The 22799-nt window shown below is 31.8% G+C and overlaps 1 protein-coding gene across 1 annotated transcript; it reads right to left on the reverse strand.

Annotated features, from left to right (window-relative positions):
- Positions 1–18696: 18696 nt before the first annotated feature.
- LOC143560528 (KH domain-containing protein At3g08620-like) lies at positions 18697–22239 on the reverse strand. Its single transcript, XM_077048813.1, has 7 exons — positions 22135–22239; positions 21974–22062; positions 21601–21752; positions 21417–21533; positions 21226–21342; positions 20680–20823; positions 18697–19132 (listed from the first exon to the last, which is right to left on the reverse strand). The coding sequence occupies exons 1-7, from the start codon at positions 22212–22214 to the stop codon at positions 18980–18982; spliced, it is 852 nt and encodes a 283-aa protein (XP_076904928.1). The 5' UTR covers positions 22215–22239; the 3' UTR covers positions 18697–18979.
- Between the last annotated feature and the right edge of the window lie 560 nt (positions 22240–22799).

Raw genomic sequence — 22799 nt, forward strand, 5'->3', positions numbered from 1 at the left:
AACAAGATATGACAAATATCAGTACATATATGTTCTAGACTAAAGAGTTATGAAAACATATGTCAAAATCACTATTTATAGGGTGATAAGATCAATTCTGGTGCATATTTTTTCATCCGGCGTATATGTCCGGCGCATAAGTTATGCCCCAGCAAAACAGAAAATTGTTTTGGGCATAACTTCTTCGTTATAACTCCGTTTTACGTGCCGTTTTCGCCACGTGCTCGTATTCAAATTCTTTATCACTCCATATAATAAAATATTCATTTTCACTCAATCTAGAATGATCCAAATTTTAGCTCCTTTAAAGCTTCGCGAACCTTCATTTGACAAAGACAAAAACGATAGACGTATGCACTAACAGACTCCCCCTTGGATATTGCCGAGTCTTTCCATTCAAATTAAGTGCTTTAACATTTTTGCTCTAGGTATCTATTGTCACATCTCTTTCAAATTCTCAATTCCTTTCCTTAAGTGCAAAGAACATTTGACGTCAAGCTTCAAACAATTGTTTAAAAATTATCGTCTCTGTTTGTATAGTATTTGACACTTTTCAGAACTGAATCTTCAATAATTTTCCCCTTCAAATCTTGATCATCTAACAGACTCCAACTCAAGTTTCATGTCTTGATGGGACCCGTTACTCATGATAATTGTAAGTTGAAAATCTTAATTAACAATGTAAGCATACTCAAATACTTGTAAAGAATTTTCAATCGTTTGACAATTTACCACCACAAACATCAACAAAAAGTTTTTTTAATCAAGACCAAATTAGTGATCTTGAAAAACAATGACATATAAGTTTGTTTCCAATTGATTTTATAAAATTTTGTATTCCAACGTCAACAGTCGAAAATAAAACGGAAAAATAAAATCTTTTTGGTTTTAATGAAAAACAATAAAGATAGTAAACAAATGAACTTCAAAGCTATTTACAAACATGTAAACAATTACATATTTTTGTGAGTTTGAGCAGGGAATCATATTGACTAAATTGCCCTTCCATCACAGTTTTATTTTCAGCGTTTAGTATGACTGGTGTTAAGTCAGTCATTGGTATTGTTGTCCACCTAAACCTTCCAAACAAATGATTCAGGAATTTCTGTGATACTATTAATTTGGTTGAATTGAGCGCGAATCTTATGTGGACCCCACCTATCAGACATAATTTGTATATCTTTATATAGTGAGTTTTTCACATGTATACTTTTTCACTTTTTACTCAAAATCAATTACCTGTGACTCATGCAACAATAACAAAATAAAACATCTCAGAACGTTAAAACTTTCCCGTAAGATCAGTATTACTACACGCAGATAAGGTTCCATTTTAACAAAAATAAAAAGATAAAATAAGTTGAAATTGTATAAGGCTTTAACAATCAGATTAGATAATACCATATTATCGCGCGGAGAATTTTCAAAGCTTTATACGAAACACCAAGAAAATAATGCAGAATATCCTATTCTTAATATTCAGGTCGGATAATCTTATCGCGCAGGAGAAGATCCAAGATTTGAATAAAAATAAAGAAAAAATAAAATTGAATTTCTTTGCAAAAATAAAAAGAAAAATAAGTTGAATTTCTTTGCAAAATAAACACATGCACACACAGCAATCTTTAAACTTTCCATTTTTTTAAAGCAGATATTAACTAAGCTTCTAGATGTTAATCCACTAGATTCGGTTGTAAATAGGTTTATATCACTTAATTTTCCTTACATGTTTGTTTTAAAGGCCTACCAATGCACTAATATATTTAAGCACTCAGTCTTTTATGCCTGCTTTTTACTGGATTTGAGACCAGATGATCAATGTACTATTATCTTCCCTTTTTGCTTTGAAAACTCATTTTCCTTCTTTTTTTTATAACTGTTTTTAAATTTTCTCAAAATTTTTACTCCCTCTAAAATCAAAAACATTATCAAAAATAAACTTGACTGTTTGATGTGGTCTACAGCTAATTCTAGATCACTTTTAGTTAATCACAATAGCAGCCTCATTAACAAGAATAAACAATTAAGCAATCCAAAATGGACATGAAAAGCAAACCGTAATGAGCTCCATCTTTTCAGATTTCCTGTGTTTGCGCCGCCCTCCATTGATTTGGCAATGTTTAGCACAAACATGCTCCAATGATAGACATTATGACTTATGGGAGCCCCTGCACACACAGTTTAAGAAAACAGAGAAATCCAAGCCCGCTTGGTCTTGGACCTCATGACATTTTCAAAATTCTCAATAGTTTCAGAGGTTTCAGACGAATTTGTTACAATAGAATGCTTGCTGTCTGAACACTCATGATTAACATTTAAAACATTTGAATTTTCTGAAGTTTCGGATTTTACTGATATGACAATGTTATCCGAACTTTCAGAACAAGACTCTCTCTCTCAACAAAATCTTGTTGGGGTTTGACATTTGAGTCCTTTTTCTTGATGATCCAATGATATAACGTTGATTTGGATCTTTTCACATAAAATTTTAAATTCTCAAACCTTTTAACATCACATTCTTTCAAATCAACAACCTTAACAAATGATGAGTAGTGATGTTCATTAATTGTTGTTGGAGGGGGGGGGGGGGGGTTGACCCAATTGCAAGCTTTTATTGTTTGGGTGACCCAGATGATGGTGCCAATGCATGGATTTGGATTTTTGCAATGAGAAAGTTGTGGGAGGATGTGAGGAGCGGATTTCATATATCCCATTATTTGACATCCCTTTAAAGAGAGGGAGTTTGGAATTTCGCTACTTGATGACAAAAGAAAAATAAAAAAACTTGACTTTTAAGTTTATTGTCATGGCATAAGCGTGAGCTTGAAATAATGTTTTGAGAGAAAAAGGAACGCAAAGAAATTGATTTAAGGTTATAGGTGTTGTTTGTGTATGAATTATGAGAGAACCAATGTGTGTTATAGTAAGCGACGAACCATCATCGATTGCAAGCTCTTCAGTGCCATCGTACGGGGTATGAGGGGACAACGCATTTATGTTTTATGTGATATGATGTGAGGCACCGGTATCAAGCAACCAATTAGTTTGGGATGAATTGTTTTCAACATTCATTGTGTGAACCCGCGGTGATGTCTTTGAAACAACGGTGAAATTATGTGAAGAAGAATTGATCTTGGCGTTCATTGTGAGAAAAAAAGGGTGAAATGATTTTAGATTTTTAGAAAAAAAAAATCATGGCTCAATGATACCATATAGAGAAATCAATATTTGGTTGAAAAGTTACATATTCTCATTAGATTTTCAATATAAATACATAAAAGTGGTAAGCTAAGATAAAGGGATACATAATAATATTACAAGTAATGGATGACTAATTCAAAGTAACTTTGCTTGAATTGCTCCTTTTCCTTTATATTAAATTCATTCAATTACAAAAGTCAAGGTTTGAATATTATTGCTTGATTTGAGCCCATTCCTTAATAATAAAAACTCAAAGTTCAACCCCTTTTAGCTGTTCACGTGAATTTTATTTAAAACATAATTAATATAATGTGAATTTTATTTAAAACATAAATATAATAAAAGGTGATTTACCTGATAAGGAAATGCATATCCCACAGAAAGTTGTCAAAACCGAGTGAGAACTATTGGTAACCGTTCAAAAATATAATAAAAAAATCAGCATGGTATGAAATACAAGTTAATTCTGCATCTAGGCCAACCGAAAACGAACCTTAAGATAAAAGATAGAAGTAAAAAAGCTTCATCGGGTTGGATTAATAAACATTGCTCAAATTTAAATAAACATCTAAACCTTTTTCTCAAATTATCATTGCAAACAGGAAAAAACCAAGCAAAAATCAGTAAAAAAAATAGTAAATCTAAACTTGAAACCTTTCATATTCAATAAACAATCATAAAGCCAAAAATCAAATAAAAAGCAAAAAAATGAATAGGGGGGAAACTCTTATAAATATAGTTTGCAACATTAGGCAACATTTTATAAAATATCGATGCCAAGATATGGAAATATAGGATTAGCTTAATCTAAAATTGAAAATAAATAATACATGATCACAATAAACATGTGTCTAAAAACAAGATGTTAGAGCATTCATATTCAGTTCCCTATCATATATGCATATACTAGATTTTATTCCCGTATTACGGGGGTTGTTTTACATTATTCGTTTTTAATATTTATATGTGTATATTTGGATTTTAATTTTATTTATGGTAAGAAAGTTAATAATTAATATACTTAAGGTTTGATGATAAAATTGTTTCACAAATAAATGATATGTTATAATCCGGTTTAAAAGCCATCTGGGTTTGGTGATACTTATTACCCGTTTATTTTCTTTATTATAAAATTGTTTCTTAATTATAAATAATATCTTTTTTAAAAATAAAATAGGATACTAATTTTTAGTATATCCCTATTTTATAGGATTTTCATATCAAATATTTTATGAGATTAATTTTTAATATAATGAGATGTTATAACCCACCAAGAGCTATCTGGGTTTGGTGAGACCTTTACCCGTGAATTCGGGTCAAATGCGTGAGAAAACTTCATTTACAAATAAAGCAATCTGATGGCTTGAGAGAATAGTTATTTTACATTTTTTTGTTTTTTAATATTTATTTTTGTTTATTGTAAGAAAGTTAATAATATACTTAGGGTTTGATGATGAAAAAGTTTCATAAATAAATGATATGTTATAACCCGTTTAAAAGCTATTTGGATTTGGTGACTCATGACCCGCTTATATTTTTTACTATAATTGTTTATTAATTATAAATACTATCCTTTTCTCTTTAAATTGGATATTAAATTTTAGTATATCTCTATTTTATAGGATTTTCATATCAAATAATTGGTAAGACTAATTTTTAATTTAATAAGATGTTATAACCCGTTTAAGAGTTATCCGATTTTGGTAAGACCCATACCCATGATTTTGGGATAAATCAATGAGAGATCTCTATTTAAAAATCAAGGAAGCTGGTGGCTTCCATAAAAGGGTGGAGCGACAACCTTGCGACACGCAGGATTTTAGGGGTTTCGTTTATATATATTATAGATATCATATAATTGCACTAAAAATCGATATAATATCTCTCTTATTTTCAATTAAATAATATACTTTTATGCTTTTATCATTATCATTTCTCTTTCCTTCACTCACAATCACTTTCAGAAAATATTAAAATATTACACTGTGTGAACAATGAAACCTCATATTTAACTTTATACTTTTATGCTTTCATTATTATCATTTCTCTTTCCTTCACTCACAATCACTTTCAGAAAACATTAAAATATTACACGGTGTGAACAGTGAAACCTCAAATTTAACTTTCTCGTATAACATTTTCTCTCTCATATACTCACAACCACTTATAACCATACCATAAAATTTACAAATTTCTCTCACATATTTTTAGAGAATAGGTTGAGAATGTTCTTAGCTGTCCGATGTAGCAATGAAAGAAGTTGGCGATTGAGTGTAGATTTTGTTGTAAATCAAAATGTTTGTTACTGTGATACTTTAAATGTTGAAGATGATGCCAGCTTGAAAGTAATGATGCATTTAAGGCTGAACACGATGATCGATTTTGTTGATTGAGCATAATCAAACCTGTAAATCAAAATTTGGGTTAGTTTTATACTTGTAATCTTGAAGACAATTGCATATTAAGATAACTCATACCTATAATGTTTAAGAAGATAAATGATTGACGAATGGTCGACCTTGCTATTGAGAGCTTTCTAGGGTTACGAATAATATGATCGGAGTGATTGAAAAACTTGTGTATATTGATTTATAAAGGATCCAAATTAGAAGAATGGTCCCAGTCAAGTTAATTGACCCAGATACGGAAAACGAACCAACAACCTTTTTTTTCTTAAAAATCAAACCAATTGATTTGTGTAATGCCATATAGACAAATAAAAGAACGTGGAATGTCATGTGCCATTTTAGCACAATCTCGTGAATTGTAGGATGGTAAGATGTTAAAAATCTTATTCATTTATCAGACAAGGTAGAATTAAATGTTTAGCCCTATAAATAGTAGCTCTTGCATTTGTCATTTCACATCTTAGCAAGAATGAACCTTTTCTTATCTCTTCCTCTCAATGATCATTTATGTTCTTATGTTTATATACTTTGAACATTGCATGTTGTGGCAGCCTGTTGTGTTGCAATACATTGAAGAAACTTCGTATGGTTTTTATTGTTAGGAAAAAAAAGTGGATGATTTCAATAAACTTGATTAATTTTAGGTGAAATATACCAATCAACAAATCTTTTGCAAACTTATAATGCTTAGGCTACCCATTGGAGGACATTTTTCTCACATGCTGAGTATCAGCTTTTCACTCATCCTTTCCACATGCTCATTTTACCGCAATGCTATCATACTCATCATTCCACATGCAACCTTATTATTTCCACATCATCATTATTTTTAAATTAATTAAATACTTAAGTTATTAAATATTTAAATAATTATATAACGCTGCTTTTAACTGCTATTTCTTTTAAATAACTGAAGTAACTTTATAAATACGCAAATCTAAGACTCATTTCTCAATCTTCACTTGATTCTCAACATTCATTTTGAACTTCTAAAATATGTCAAACACACCTTCATAAAATTTGCTGGAAAACCCTCTGATACAAGAAAACTCTCTGCTGCCTGAAAACCCATCGGTTGATGACCCATGGGGTGATGATGGTTAGAACTATGCGTTTAACTGCGTATTCCTAGAAAAGGAGTACCCACCGGAAAAGGAGCACTCATCTATAAAAGAGGACCCACTAAAAGAGGAAGACGAATAACGACCAGAAGACGAGTATGTGACTCGTGATCCAGGATAAGTTTTAATAATAATATTTTTGTTATCTAATGATTGTATTAGATTATTACCCAACGAGTATATATTTAATGCCTATAAATATGCAACTTTCATCTTTAGTTTGTATTGGCTGGTCGACGAAACAACATTCATATTCATGTTGATGTTCACATTCTTGTTGAACAACCAAACACCCCACCCACCCCTTCAACATACAAAAACCAACCCCTCCTTCTAACGTTGGAGATCTGGGGGATGGCGATAATAACTTCGACTAGAATGAAACTTTCTACCAAGTCTTTCCCTATAACGTGTAACAACCAAATTCTTCTTCGATTATGCAACATCCAAACCCTCCTTTGATTATTGAACCAAACTCTCCCCAATATGCAGATATCAAACTATTGGGAAAACAATGGTTTAAACTTTAGTCAACATTAATGATTTTGATGATGACTAATTAAATTAATGTGACTTGAAGTGTTACTAGTTCTTCAATGATTTTATGTCACATGATGTTTCTAAACATTTGATTAATCATCTTTATATAAACTTAAGAAAGAAGAAAATAAGATTAATATAAACTTAAGAAAAGCTTATATAATTATATAATAAAATTTGTTTAAATAAAGTTACTTAGAAAATCAAATAACTCTTGAGAGAATCATTCCATTTAGAGAATGTTTTTCATTCAAATCTACCCATAAGAGCATGAAAATGGTTTAAGTCCAAGTGAAAGAAAAGAGCATATACTAATTTATAGTAATTTGGGCCGTTTAACCCATTTAAGAGCATTCTCAATCTATTCTCTAAAAATATGTGAGAGAAATTTGTAAATTATATGGTATGGTTATAAGTGGTTGTGAATAGAAGAGAGAAAATGTTATATGGGAAAGTTAAATTTAGAGTTTCACTGTTGCACCCTATAATATTTTAATTTTTTCTGAAGGTGGTTGTGAGTGAAGGAGGGATAAATAATAATGATAAAAGTATAAAAGTGTATTATTTAATTAAAAATGAGAGAGAAACTGTAAAAAATTTTAGAGAAATTATATGATATGTCTGGATATGGGAAATGTTAAAGTACAAAGGAAGACAAAAGTGAAAAGTGTAAAAAGGATTTGTGATCACACAAAAAACCCCTCAAAAAATAATAAAAAATTATAACTCAAAATATAAATAAAAAACGATTTTTTTTAAATCTCAAATGTTTCCTCCGCCATTCTCGTTCCAAAAAAAAACAAGGAAAAGACATAATGCTGAGATCAAAAACACAATAACGAAAATGAATAAAAGACACAATTATAACTAAAAAGATACAATATATCGCAAAATATAACACAATGTTGAGTAATATAACACAATATCAAGAAAAAAAGGCATAATGTCAACGAAAAAAGACACAATCAATGACGAAAATATAGCACGATATCAAGAAAAAAATGTATAATGTCAACGAAAAAAGACACAATAAATGACGAAAATAAACATAAAACACAATGATAAACAAAAAAACATAATGATCTTTTTCCCTCAACATTGTATTTTTTTTTTAACGAGAAAGACGGTGGAAATTTTTTTGTGTTTTTAATTTTTTTGTTTAACTTCTTATATTTTCGTATTCGGACCCTTGAAATGTTTGTCCCTCAAAATCAGTTTGACGATTTCAAGATGCCCTGTCTTATTCCGTAACACTTAGGTTGTGTGTTATGGGCGCTGTGGAGGGGGGAGAAGGGCGCCGTGGAGGTGCGAACACCGTCGGGGGGCACGGTGGGGTGTGGGGTGATGGGAAGGCGGGCGTGGAAGGTGGGGAAGATGGGGTGGGCCCCCCCCCCAACGGATTTATTACCGTTATAAGAAAAATCAATTTTAAATAATATAATATATATATATACACACACCATTCATCCAATCTCTACAAACAACCCATTCTCCTATTTAAACTTTTTAATACATTCTCCCTAAATATGTCTTCCGACGCATCTTTGACACTCGACTTTCAGCCCGATATCGACGATATTTCCAATTTGGATTCAGAGGATGAAGCGATATTTAGTGATATTCGAGAGGTTGCCCAACTCGTAGTCCAGCACTGCGAAAGCTCACAACCACTAAAAAGACAGCCTCATCTTCAACGGGATCGCGTAGGTGCTCATGACCGGTTGGTGGCAGATTATTTTTCGCCGGACGTAACTTTTGATTCGGAACGATTTCGGCGCCGTTTTCGGATGAGTCACAAACTATTTTTACGAATAGTTGGTGATTTAGAACGCGTTTATGCATTCTTCTAACAACGGCCGGACGCGATAGGTAAACAGGGATATTTAACTATGCAAAAATGCACGGCGTCAATTCGTCAACTAACGTACAGGACTACGAGCGACGCCATGGAAGAGTATTTACAAATGTCGGAGACAGTGGCTCGTGAGGCGCTTCACACATTCTGCGAATGTGAGTATTATTATTCTAATTATTTGTTTCAAAACCGTAACATTTTGAGTACGAATTTTATAAAATTTGTTAAACTTTGGTATTCCACAACTATATCATAAAAAATATTTGAGGAAGCCGACTTAAAGTGACGTACAAAAAATATATGAGGTGCATCAACAAAGACACGGTTTTCCCAGGATGCTTGGTAGCCTCGATTGCACGCACTGGGAATGGGAATCCTCTCCTGTTGCTTGGCAAGGTCAATATCATAGGGGTGATCATAATGGCCTAACAGTTATTCTTGAGGTGACTGCATCATTTGATGTTTGGATATGGCATGCGTTTTTTGGGATGCCCGGTGCAAACAATGATTTAGCTGTGATTAATGCGTCCCCTATTTTTGACCGCCTCACAGACGGAGTCTCACTCGACACCTCATTTTTCACGAACGATAACAACTACGAATACGGATATTATCTAGTCGACGGTATTTATCCGGAGTGGGTCACATTGGTTCTTAGCTTTACGTGCCCGACTGACGAAAAACGTCAGTATTTTAAGAAAAAACACGAGTCGGCAAGAAAAGATATCGAAATGGCATTCGGGGTACTAAAGAAACGTTGGTCTATCATTAGACAACCGGCTCGTTTTCAACAAATGGATAAGTTAAGAAACATAATGTACACTTGCATTATCTTGCATAATATGATATTGGAGGACTCGGGTAGAGCAATTTGCCAATGCGAATACAACGATAAGCCAGAGCCGATCTGTACACTAAACGAAGATGAGAAACTTGCTAATTTATTAAAAACACGAAAAAGGGAAACAAATTTTAGCCTTCGATCAGATTTGGTTGAACATCTTTGGAGTAATAAGCAAGATGACGGCGAGGACGATGACTAAAAATAGCTGTAATTTTTTTATATGTTTTAATATTTAATTTATTTTGTATTTTAGTATTATTGTATTTTTTTTATTATTGTATTATATATCATTGTATTGGATTTTTTGTTTTATGAAAAAAAAAATGAAAAAAAGTTGGGCTTCGAAGCCCCCATCACCATAGATGGGCATTATGCCCTTAGGCTTTGATGCCCCAGTATCCACGTGACGCTGACGTGGCACTATAGAGGGGCTTCGAAGCCCCCCACCCTAGCATACATCCTTAATGTTATTATTACCATTCAAATAATTCAACATTTAATATTATTATCATTCAAATCATCGTTTTTATAGATAATGTTACAATGTCCATTTAAATGTGAGATCCCGCCACTATTTGTTTGTTGTAGACATAATAAAAAAGCATTTATATATAGAGTGGGTTCAAATGAAAACTTCTTTTAAGGAGAAAACTTAAAAATGTAAAAAACTATTTTTTACTTTTTTTTGAAGTTTTTTTTTTCCATTATTATTATATGTTGTTATTGGTTCTAAAAAAAAATCTTGCCGGTTGGTGTAGTTCACATGTTGTGTATTGCATAGAATACAACACTATTGCACATATTTGATACACACTATTGTATATATGCAATATAAAACTAATAAACACATCGAATACACATTAGTACGTATGTGTAATACAACATTAACGCACATGTGCACTACATCGACTTTTATTTTATTATTATTATTTTTTTTACATATAATACAACACTACTACTACACATATACAATAGACAACTATTGAAAATATATACAATTAAACACTATTAAACTTAAAAATACATAGTAATACACATGTGTAATACAACGGTTTCACACAGTAATACGTATATGCATTACAGCAGGGGGGTTAATTTTATTTATTTATTTTTATTTTTTTTCGAGTTAATGGTAAGAAAATATAAGAATAATGGCAAAAACAGAAATTTGAAAATATTTTTTATTTTTAATTAAAAATAATTTTTTAGGAGATTTTAAGTTTTCTCTCTAAATATGAGTTTTCTCTTGATTCTCTTCCTATATATATATATATATATATATATATATATATATATATATAGGGTTTGGATCAAATACAAATGAAATTAACGTGCTAAACGTGAGAATCAAGTAGAGTTTTTATATATACAAGTAGAGTAATTATGAAATTACATCTAATTACTCTATGGTGTAATTACATAATTACTCTACTTGTATATATAATTACTCTACTTGATTCTCACGTTTAGCACGTTAATTTTATTTGTACGTTAACCGTCCCCTATATATATATATAGGGAGAGGATATTATTTGATTAATCATTTGATTAATAGTTCAAAATAATAATGGCATGATGGTAAATAAATGAACTTTTATAGACATTTTGACAACAAAAAAGGGACTCCTATGCATATTTTTTCCACATAAATCTCCTAATTTATTGCATTATCAAACACTAACGGTTACATGCCAAAGATAAAAAAATTTTAACAGTCCTTTAAATAACATTAATGTGTAAAATTCTATTGTAAATTATTCTAAGGAAAGTGTCATTATAATTCTAAATGATGTAGCTATGTATATATTAAAATTTTTAAATGTTCTCAATTGTTTGTTAACCAGTTCTTACGTCTTGGTAACCATTTAATATGCAGTATATTATTCTAATTAGATTTTAATATAGATTTTATTTTTGAATGGTTTGAGTTTGCACATGTGTTAAGTTGTTGACATCTAATTGTTTTTTACCTACTCTATAAATACTTGTACATGCGTGTAAATGTATATTTGAGTCATGTTTCAGTGAATTAATGAAGATGTTTTTACATAAATTGTCTGTTATGCATATAAGATAAAACATTTATGTTTGGTTAACTATAGATGTTTGAACATATGTTAATAGACAATTAAATAGACACCATAAAATTTTATTGGGTAATAAGCTTTGATATGAGATGCATATTTATTCGTTGTTTTTTTACATAAAATTATGTTTTTAAATACAAACAAATGTGTAAAATATTAACACATATGTAAATGTAAAAGATTTACACATTATGTTGACGATCACTCTGAGAAACATGACTAATATGAAGATTTACATTTATGTAAATAAACACATGATTTATAATATTAACAGATATATAAAAAATTTACGCATTATGTTGACTTCACTTTGAAAAACTTGATAGTGTTAAGATTTACATTTATGTAAATAAAATATGCATGATTCATATGAAGAATTGCATTACATGTAAAGTTTAAGAAACGATGGTGATTAGGAATATTTTTTAATATATGTAAATAAACTATCGGTATGATTAGTTAGATATAAATAAATAGAGAATCACATTATTGGAATAAATCGATGCATAAATAAATGATTGTATTAAAGAAAATGTTTAATTACTGTTATTCTAAATCCGTGAGAATGGAATAGATGAGAGAAAAAATATGTGAGAAACTAATGAGTTAATTATTCTGAGAAAATAATTGGTAAGTTACAATTGTATTCTTTTATTTTATTAATATTTTAAAATTAAATAAAAATGAGTGGTTAAGATGGATTTTTAAACTTAAGAACTTCATTCTTAACCACATATTCAATTAAATAGATTATAATATGTGATTGAGATTAAATTTGATTAAACAATTAAGTAAGAAAGAGAATAAAGATGTATAGTGATTACACTAATCTAATTTAAACGTCCATTACACCTATGTAAAAAGTCGACTCAGTACGTAAAAAATTCTGTATTTTTTCTACATGCATGTAACCTACATATATTACGTACATGTAAAAGAAATTCAAAAAAAAATTTGTTACGTTAAGTTCTTTCAAATTCTTAAAACTCAAAGCGGGGTTCTCAAAAAAAATCATACATACATATATATGTGTGTATATATATATAGGGGTGAGATTTAGTGAAAACTCTTTTTAAAGAGAAAACTTAAAAACTCCTAAAAAACTAATTTTAACTTGTTTTAAAATTTTTTTTGAAGTTTCTTTGTTTTTCTATTATTCTTATATGTTGTTATTGGTTTAAAAAAAAACCTTCTCGGTAACCTCGTCGGTATAGTGGGCATGTGTAATAGTGTGCATTGCATATATGCAAAAGTGTTTGTATTGCATAGAACACAACACTATTGCACATATTTGATACACACTATTGTATATATGCAATATAAGACTAATACACACATTGAATACACATTAGTACGTATGTGTAATACAACATTAACGCACATGTGCACCACATCGACTTTTATTTTATTATTATTCTTTTTCCATATAATACAACACTACTACACATATACAATACACAAATATTGAATATATGCAATTAAATACTATTAAACTCAAAAATACATGGTAATGCACATATGTAATACAACGGTATCGCACAGTAATGCGTATGTGCATTACAGCGGGTTTTTTTTTTATTTTTTTTCGAGCAAAGGGTAAGAAAATATAAGAATAATGGCAAAAATAGAAATTTAAAAATATATTTTTATTTTTAATTAAAAATAATTCTTTAGAAGTTTTTAAGTTTTCTCTCTAAAGATGAGTTTTCTCTTGATTCTCTCCTTAGATATATACATACATATTCTCCCTATATATATACATATATATATATATATATATATATGTGTGCGTGTGTGTGTATATATAGGATTAGGTTTATTTCAGAAGTGTTTCTTATTGCGAGAAGCGCGAGAACAGATTCTAACCAATCACATAATTTCTTTTTTATATTTTGATTATTTATATGCAAGGGTATATTAATGAAACATAAAGTATTTTATTTTGTAACTCATACTCATTAATGGTTTAATAATTAATGATAAGTTACAAACTACTATTATTATTTTTTATTTCATATAAAATTTGAACCATTGTAATCTATTTGATCTAAAATCATTTTATTCTGTAAATGACTAATTAATGTTATTATTATTATTATTTTATAAGTAATGTAGATGTAGCTACGTAATGTGTTGTAAGCGCACTTTAAAATGTTGTATAGTTATAATTAGTGTAGTGTAGAAATATCTAATGTAGTGTATGCACACTTTTAATGTTGTATAGTCATAACTAATGTAGCGTTGACATATCTAATGTAGTGTAGATAAAACTAATTTTGTGTAGGTAAACTAATATCCTACACATCATAAAACATATCCTACACATTAAGTAACACATCTTACACATCATACAACATATCATACATATAAATCTATTTACATCTTATTTACAGTTTATCAACAAACAAATCTCCATCTTTTTATTTTATTTTTAATTTCAAAATTTTTATATAAATTATACATACACACTTTAAAATACCACATACACAATACATAAATGTACCAACACATGATAAAAAAATTACACATACACAATTCAAAGTATCACTACACAGTGCATATATGAACCTACTCATTACTTAAATGAACCTACACGTGATAAAAGATACACACACATAATTCAAAAAAGCCACATATACAGTACATATATGAACCTACAAAGTATATAAATGAGCCTACACACGATAAAAATTAGAACTACACTATTCAAAATACCATATACATGGTACATATATGAACTTATGTATTACATAAATGAACCTACACGATAAAAATTATACTTACACAATTCAAAATACTACAAATACAATAAATGTATGAACCTATATACGAAAAAAAATACACATATACAATCTGAAATACAACAACACTAACAAAATAAATAACGTAACTTTTAACATAATCATTTTTAAATTATGAATTTAATTAATAAATTAATTAATTGTGAACTAATTAATTCCTAAATAATGTATATTTAACATATTGTTGGTCAGCATTTTTTTATGAACATTGAAGAATGTGTTAGTTTGTATAAACTAGAAAACGTATGGTGAAACTCATAAGTTTATTTGGTAATAAAAAGTTTTGGTAATGTTGGTGCATGTTTTGTGACCGTCGCTATGCAATTTTGTTCAGCGTTGTGGAAGTACGAAGTTAGAGCAACTTCGCCATAGGCGAAGTTGTAACAACTTCTGCCATAGGCGAAGTTAGAACAACTTCGCCATAGGCGAAGTTGTAACAACTTCGCCTACTGGCCCAAGCCAAAGCCCGTGAAGTTGTGATTATATATATCGGCTGTGTCTTGTTTAGGTTGGTAATCCAGAAAGTTGAGTGAGTTTAGTGATCAGTTTATTTGTCTAGAGAGAAACCAAGAGTGAGAGTCGTGTGGGACGACCCGAGGTAGAGCTCAACTCGGGTCGGCCGTGTCATTTGTTTTCATGTTTGGTATGTAAGTGTTTCGGTTATTATATAAAAGATCTGAAGATGTGTTTATCCATTCTTGTGTTTGTTCGTGTATGTGTTTGTGTGTAATCGTGTTCTTCGTCTTCTACACCATTAACGAGTCTAGGAGGATTCCGCACTCCTAGACCTCGTGCGGATCTCGTATCGATCGGCGACGCCCCGCGGGGGACCTACAAGTGGTATCAGAGCCTTAGGCTCTTATGCTATGGTTCGAGATCTGCGTTTTGGTGTTTCTGGCACGTTTCTGATGCGTTTATGGCCGAACAGCCGCCGCAGGCGAAGTTATGGGGTTCAGGCGAAGTTGTCGCTTAAATTTTAGGGTTTAGGCGAAGATATAAGGTTAAGCGAAGTTATTCACAACTTCGCCTACCTCACAAGTTCGCTTATCTCAGGCGAAGTTATCTGTCAGGCGAAGTTATCTGCCAGGTGAAGTTATAGCCAGGCGAAGTTATGGACAGGCGATGTTGACTTTAGGCGAAGTTAACGAGAAAAAAAAAAAGGGAAAGAAAAAAAAAAGTGTTTGAAGTTTTCGTCTGTATGGCCAGGTGTACACGATTATTGTGAGACCGAAGATGCTGTTCCGTCAACGAGTGAATCTTGTTATCTCTTGGTCTTACGTGTGAACAAATACGTGTCAACTCTGGATATGGAGTTGAGTTTGTGAATGGGATATTGATTGAAACTGGATATTGACACATATTTGGGTGTTTGTGGGCAATGAAATAGTTGTTGTTCGAGGTTGACCAACTGAAGAAAGTCAAATTGAACTGAAGGTTTTCGTCATTACTGGATTGCGGTCAGAGCATATTATTTATGTTATTTTCAAGGCGTTCGAGAATTGGATCCTGAAACGTGATGCTTATTTATTAAAGTGAAAATTCTGGAACAAGTTGGATTTAATCGGGAATTAAAGTGTTTATGTTCTTGATCGTTATCCCTGGTGAGTGAAGATGCTTCGGATTAATTAATGGTCATGTGTGTTAGATTCTGTCAATGTAGTTTTGTGATGAAATTGATCACTTGATGTTGAGTAGTTGAAGATTAAACCTTATCATATGCCGACGTGTTGGTGAAGTTGTGGAGAGAGCCCAACTTCACGTGTTAGTGAAGTTAGATGAACTTCAAGTGTTGGTGAAGTCAGAAGGACTCACGTGATTGGTTGAGATGATCAATTAGGCACGGGGATGCATGCATTTCAAAGACCTCAATCTATATTGTCGGAGAAGCTTACACTGAAGGGGAGATCTGATATGGAAGACGCTGGGTGATTGGTAGATTTGTGAAGCTACAAGACAGTTTCAGACACGGCTGGTTGAAGAGCAAACAGAAGATCATCAGTTAAGAGGGAGTCTGTTGGTGCATGTTTTGTAACAGATGATCTTTTGTGTTTGTTAGAATTGAGAGCAACGGTCAAAGGGGAGTCTGTTGGTGCATGTTTTGTGACCGTCGCTATGCAATTCTGTTCAGCATTGTGGAAGTACGAAGTTAGAGCAACTTCGCCATAGGCGAAGTTGTAACAACTTCTGCCATAGGCGAAGTTAGAACAACTTCGCCATAGGCGAAGTTGTAACAACTTCGCCTACTGGCCCAAGCCCAAGCCCGTGAAGTTGTGATTATATATATCGGCTGTGTCTTGTTTAGGTTGGTAATCCAGAAAGTTGAGTGAGTTTAGTGATCAGTTTATTTGTCTAGAGAGAAACCAAGAGTGAGAGTCGTGTGGGACGACCCGAGGTAGAGCTCACCTCGGGTCGGCCGTGTCATTTGTTTTCATGTTTGGTATGTAAGTGTTTCGGTTATTATATAAAAGATCTGCAGATGTGTTTATCCATTCTTGTGTTTGTTCGTGTATGTGTTTGTGTGTAATCGTGTTCTTCGTCTTCTACACCATTAACGAGTCTAGGAGGATTCCGCACTCCTAGACCTCGTGCGGATCTCGTATCGATCGGCGACGCCCCGCGGGGGACCTACAGGTAATATAGATTATATGATTTGTTTTGCAGGTTGTGATAACTTCTTGTCTTCTTGCAAGCTTAAATTATTAGAATATTTTATTTGAGAGATGATGTAGTTAAAATTTAGGAATGTAATAACGAAATGCAAGTTACAAATATGCCTTCTACAAAGCAAAATACCAACATACCCTTTTTGTTTGAAACTCCATTAATTTCCATTAAGATGTTGAAACTCATAATTACACTATTATCATTTTGATTGTAGACCATAGATCAATCATCATCAATGGTTATGATTAACTTCTCGCACTTCTTGTTATAAAATCACTTCTCGCAATATCCATCCCCTATATATATATATAGGATCAGGATCATGTGAGAACATTTTGGGAATTGAGAACTATGAGAACCATTTTGGACCACAAAAAAAACCCAAAAATAAAAAAATCATAAAACAAAAAATAACACAAAAATAAAAAAACCAAAGTTCTTATTTATCATCCCGGTTTCTAAAAAATATAAAAAATAAAAAATAAATAAAATCTCGGTTTAGCTAAATTATATATATACATATATGTACACACATGTTTTTTTCTTTCTTATATACATATGTATAATTTAAGGTAAATGATAATGTACATATGTGTACATTACATAACTAGAGATTAAATGAAAGTATACATATGTGTATAGGTATAATACGAATTAAAAAGAAAAAAAAATCGGTTTTTTTATTATACATATATGTATAATATGTACACACATGTTTTTTCCTATACACATATGTATAATTTAAGGTAAATGATAATGTACATATGTGTATATTACGTAACTAGAGATTAAATGAAAGTATACAAATATGTATAGATATATACGAATTAAAAAGAAAAAAAAAATTTCGGTTTTTTTTTAATGAAACCAGAATGAAATATAAGAATTTTTGTTTTTTTACTTTTTTAAAATTTTCGGTTTTGTTTGTTTTATAATTTTTTTAATATTTTTTTAAAGAGTTTTTTTAGTGGTCCAAAATGGTTCTCAAAGTTCTCAATTTGTCAATGGTTCTCTTAGGATCCTTACCCTATATATATATATATCAACCATGTATGGTCCAACTAAAGACACACTACTAGCACAAAAGCATATAATCATCTCCAGGTTTTTACTATAAACGATACGGTTTTACTAACACAAAAATAAATCAAATAAAATCAAATGAATTATAGTTTACAACACACCTTATAATCACCAAAAGAATATAATATAAATAAGAACGATGTAAAAAACAATAACTTTTCCACTTTGTACTTAAATCGCTATGTCCGTCATTCAACTTCACAATAAAATAGCAAAAAGCAAGACATCCCGCCCGAACTTTCATCCTATACTTTTGATTCTCGTTTCAGAAACCATGAAAGGGGGCGCGCACAAGTCTTGAAGGCAGAGTAGAACGTTTACACATATATATGTTTCTGAGGATTGATTATCTTCAAAGGGTTTTGCAGATAGATTCTACCTCCCGGTTTTGGCACGCTTCATTCCACTGTTGCTGGTGTTGAACGGTGATACACTGCCACTCGGTCCTGGGCTATCTTCTCTGAAATTTGAGTTCAGCATTGCCAGCTCACGCAACTGTTGTCTTTTTATATAATCCTGAGACTCATCCTGTTTATACATGACATATATATACATGAGAGAAGTATACATAAAAATAAATGAAATCAAATTGTGTACAAAATAGCAGCAACATACTAGACCAAAGATCTATTGATAATCCTAAACACAACTCATATATTTATTTATGGTAAAGATTTCAACCATAACCTAGACAATTAAAACATTGTAACCATTTTACCTAAACAAGTTGAATAGGTTACAGGCTGAACTTTTGAATTAGGTATATTCTTTATTCTAATTCTAGTTTTAAACAGTTGAAGGGCTGATCTGCTTAACTAAATATTATGCAAGTCAACTCGAACACAACATTAGACATGACAAACCAAAACCCGATTATTTTCTTTTTGGGTTAATGTTGTGTCATGATTTCTAGTCCTGCATATACGCAGACATGTATTGGGGCACGTTCGTTTAAAAACCAATATTACGTTGAAAAACGAAACCGCATAATGCTCTCGTATATAGTGCATAAGAGATGCAGGGAAAGAAAGATGGGTTACATAACGGTTTTGTGTATCGCATTCAAATCGATAGATACACATGCATTACATGGTTCTCAAAATGAACACTCCTCTATATGTATATAATATATACTATATATTATATACTCTTTATTCAAACTTTAAATGGTTGGTGGTTTGATATCTGTGACTAAACAAGTTAATCAAATCAAACACACATAGACATGACAACCTAAAACCTTATTATTTTCGTTGAAGGTTGTCTTGTCAAGATTTCCAGCCCTTAGTTTGTGTGTGTGCGCACGTATAGAGGCATGTTCATTTTAAAATCAACGAAAAACTAAAAACCGCAAAAACCACATAATACACTTGTACATAGCGCATGTATGTCATATAAAGTGGTGGGAGAGAAAAATAGAGGCAGTTTACAATCGTCTCATATACAACATTCAAAACAATAGATACAAACCCATTTATACAATTCACGAAAAAAAAAGGGTTCCAAAATGAACACAACTCTCTATCTATCTATCTACATATATATCTATATATGTATATATACACCTATTTAGCATAGTTGCCAATAGTGAATAGCAATGAAATAGCGCCCAGTATTTTCTAACGTAAATAGAGCATTCATGAAACTTTTTTTATGGTAGAATTGGAGATTGGTTGAAAAAAAATACCTAAAAACACTTTTGATACTTAAAAAAAAACCCCCAACTATTGCTATTTTTAAGCTATTTAACCGCTATGCATCAGATTGCGGGGAACTCTCCTTCGCTAGACATCAGACTATAGAGCTCGCTATCTGCGTTATCAACAACAGGGCTATTTAGGATTCAAAATAGAAGAATTTATCGAAACAGTCTTCTATAGAAAATTTCATTTTCAAAGCATACTACATTTTATCTAAGGGTGTCCCAGAAAGCAAAGTTTCCTTCATTAAAAAGCTTAAATCTAAAATTGGATAACTCATAAATTGCTTAAATCCATGCAAACCATAGTCAAAAAACTTGTCTATAAAAAACCCTATGTCAAACATCCTATCTAAAAGTAGTAAAAAAAGGATACCACAGGTTTAAGCAGTTCTTCAATTATCTCCTGTGCCTGCCTCAGCCTAATATCAACAACGCTCGCTGGTAACTCTGCCTCAATCAATATATGAAGCGGCTCATTTAAATGTTCATACCCCGGTCTTCCCCTTAGCTTCTCTTCCTTCAAAATTAAAAAAAAAAGTACAAATGAAGCCAGTCTTGGCTTTAAATTGCTTGATGCACAAGCATCACGTATGCGAGTCGTTTGTTACGTTTGTTACTAAAATAAAAAAAATAATACAAAAGCAACAGTACCACAAAATAAGTTTTATGTTTAACCAAAATAAGCTCCATGTGTACAAGTAGTCTCTGCATAAGGTACAAGTAACCTACGCAAAAACTCACTTTAACCGAGAAATGTGCGCATCGAACGCATAGCACATATTGTGCATTATGCGACCTAGAGCGCATGATCCTCGCATCGTGGTATTGCAGTGCATCGCATCACCTGATGCAATCTCATCAGCGCATCTGATGCGTGCATTTTGCAACAAGCCTCAATAGTATTAAAACATAAAAATACCTGTTCTGGATCCTTAATCGACCCCTTTCCTCTTATATAAACCCGACAACCCGTTGTACCCTCGACCCGCTTTAGCGAATTTCCTCTCGGACCAAGTAGCCTTCCAACAAAATTAAACTAATATCCAAAAAGAATAATATTAGGATTAAAAATAATAAAACAAATAAAATGCAAACTTGAAGAATGCATACGTTTGGATAGGTGTCAACTGGTATCTCTAGCCGCAAGATTCTCTTCACCGTGTATGCACTTGGGCTTGCTGGAGCTCCTTGCCAGTCCATTGTAGTTCCCGGGTGCCCGCTTAACCGCTGTCACAAAATGCAAAACTTTTAGTAAGTTAAAAATGCTTATAAAGTTCAAACACTTCAGTTATACCTCGGGTGGAAGACCATTCCAACCACCAATTCTAGGCCCGGGAACATTCGACATAAGGTTAGAAGACGCCATTGGGCTCGGACTTCTATGACGCAGCCGGTCCAGCTCGTTAAACCCTTGGTTTGGTAGCATACTGGACACCCTCAAAATCTCTAAAAGCAACACAAGTATTAAACTTTCTATTAGCAAACACCTAAATATAACAGTGTCACACAATAACATAATGCTAGCTATTTAACAAATCTACCAGCAATCAAAATAGTCAATAAAAATGACAAAAAAATTCCACAGCACTATTAGTCCAAAATAACACAAAGGGATCTATAATTCTGCATCAAAGAACAAAATATTGAAAGATCCATAAAAATGAAACCTTGATTCAATAATCTGCTGCAAATAGGAAGAACTTGCATAAAGGGCTGGAGTTTCTGATGCTCCTCCAGCAATTCAGTCAAGTACTGGCTGCAAGAGTCCAATCAAAGACAGATCAAAAGTGAGTAAGTGATAAAAACCCTAAACCTAAAAGATGAGAACCTGTCGGCATCTGCAGTGGTTCTGATGAGTGGAGAGACAGCTCTTGCAGGAGAGAAGTTGTGATTGTATAAACCTGACATTGAGAATAATAATAATAATAATAATAATAATCCACCTGAAGACACGGTGGTGGAAATTCAGTAGAAAAAGTGGGAGGCGAAGAAGAAGAAACAATATAAAAGAGGAGAAGTGAAGGGTTTTGTGTTTGTCCTAATAACAAGGGAACAGGCTTAGGGTCGACGGTTGAATTTACTGAGAAAGTAAAACATAAACATAAAATTATGAGATTGCGAAAGGGTAAATATAGGGAAGAGTGGATAATTTAGTCGATAATGAGCTGATAGCGATGTGACATCCGTCAATTTTTAGGTTATTCCTGTTAGTATAAACTATGTTATGTCAGCTTAGTTAATTAGTTGTACACACAAACTCTCTCATATCAGTTAAGTCTGTCCAGTTGTATACACGCTATGTTATTACACAAAAGTTAATTCTCGAAAGTTGTTGACTAAACTTAATTATAAACTCAAAAATAAGTTCAAATAATATATTATGATATACATGTCGGCTTGTGTGAAACTTATATGCTACAAGTTATTATGTGAATTATATGTTAGCTCGGTATACTACATGTCAGTCGTTATTTGATGATACATGACACAAGT

The sequence above is a fragment of the Bidens hawaiensis genome, unplaced genomic scaffold (genome assembly GCF_021521415.1).
Source record: "Bidens hawaiensis isolate Kalapana, Puna unplaced genomic scaffold, B.hawaiensis_p1.1 tig00001143_1, whole genome shotgun sequence".
In the NCBI taxonomy this organism is placed as follows: Eukaryota; Viridiplantae; Streptophyta; class Magnoliopsida; order Asterales; family Asteraceae; genus Bidens; species Bidens hawaiensis.

What these genes read in the sequence shown, in the direction of transcription:
- LOC143560528 (XM_077048813.1), bottom strand. Translation starts at nt 22,214, where the DNA reads ATGTCAGGTTTATACAATCACAACTTCTCTCCTGCAAGAGCTGTCTCT. An exon ending in CAGCAGATTATTGAATCAAG is followed by an intron (nt 21,753 to 21,973) that starts GTTTCATTTTTA and finishes TGTTGCTTTTAG; the next exon opens with AGATTTTGAGGGTGTCCAGT. An exon ending in CAGTTGACACCTATCCAAAC is followed by an intron (nt 21,343 to 21,416) that starts GTATGCATTCTT and finishes TTTGGATATTAG; the next exon opens with TTTAATTTTGTTGGAAGGCT.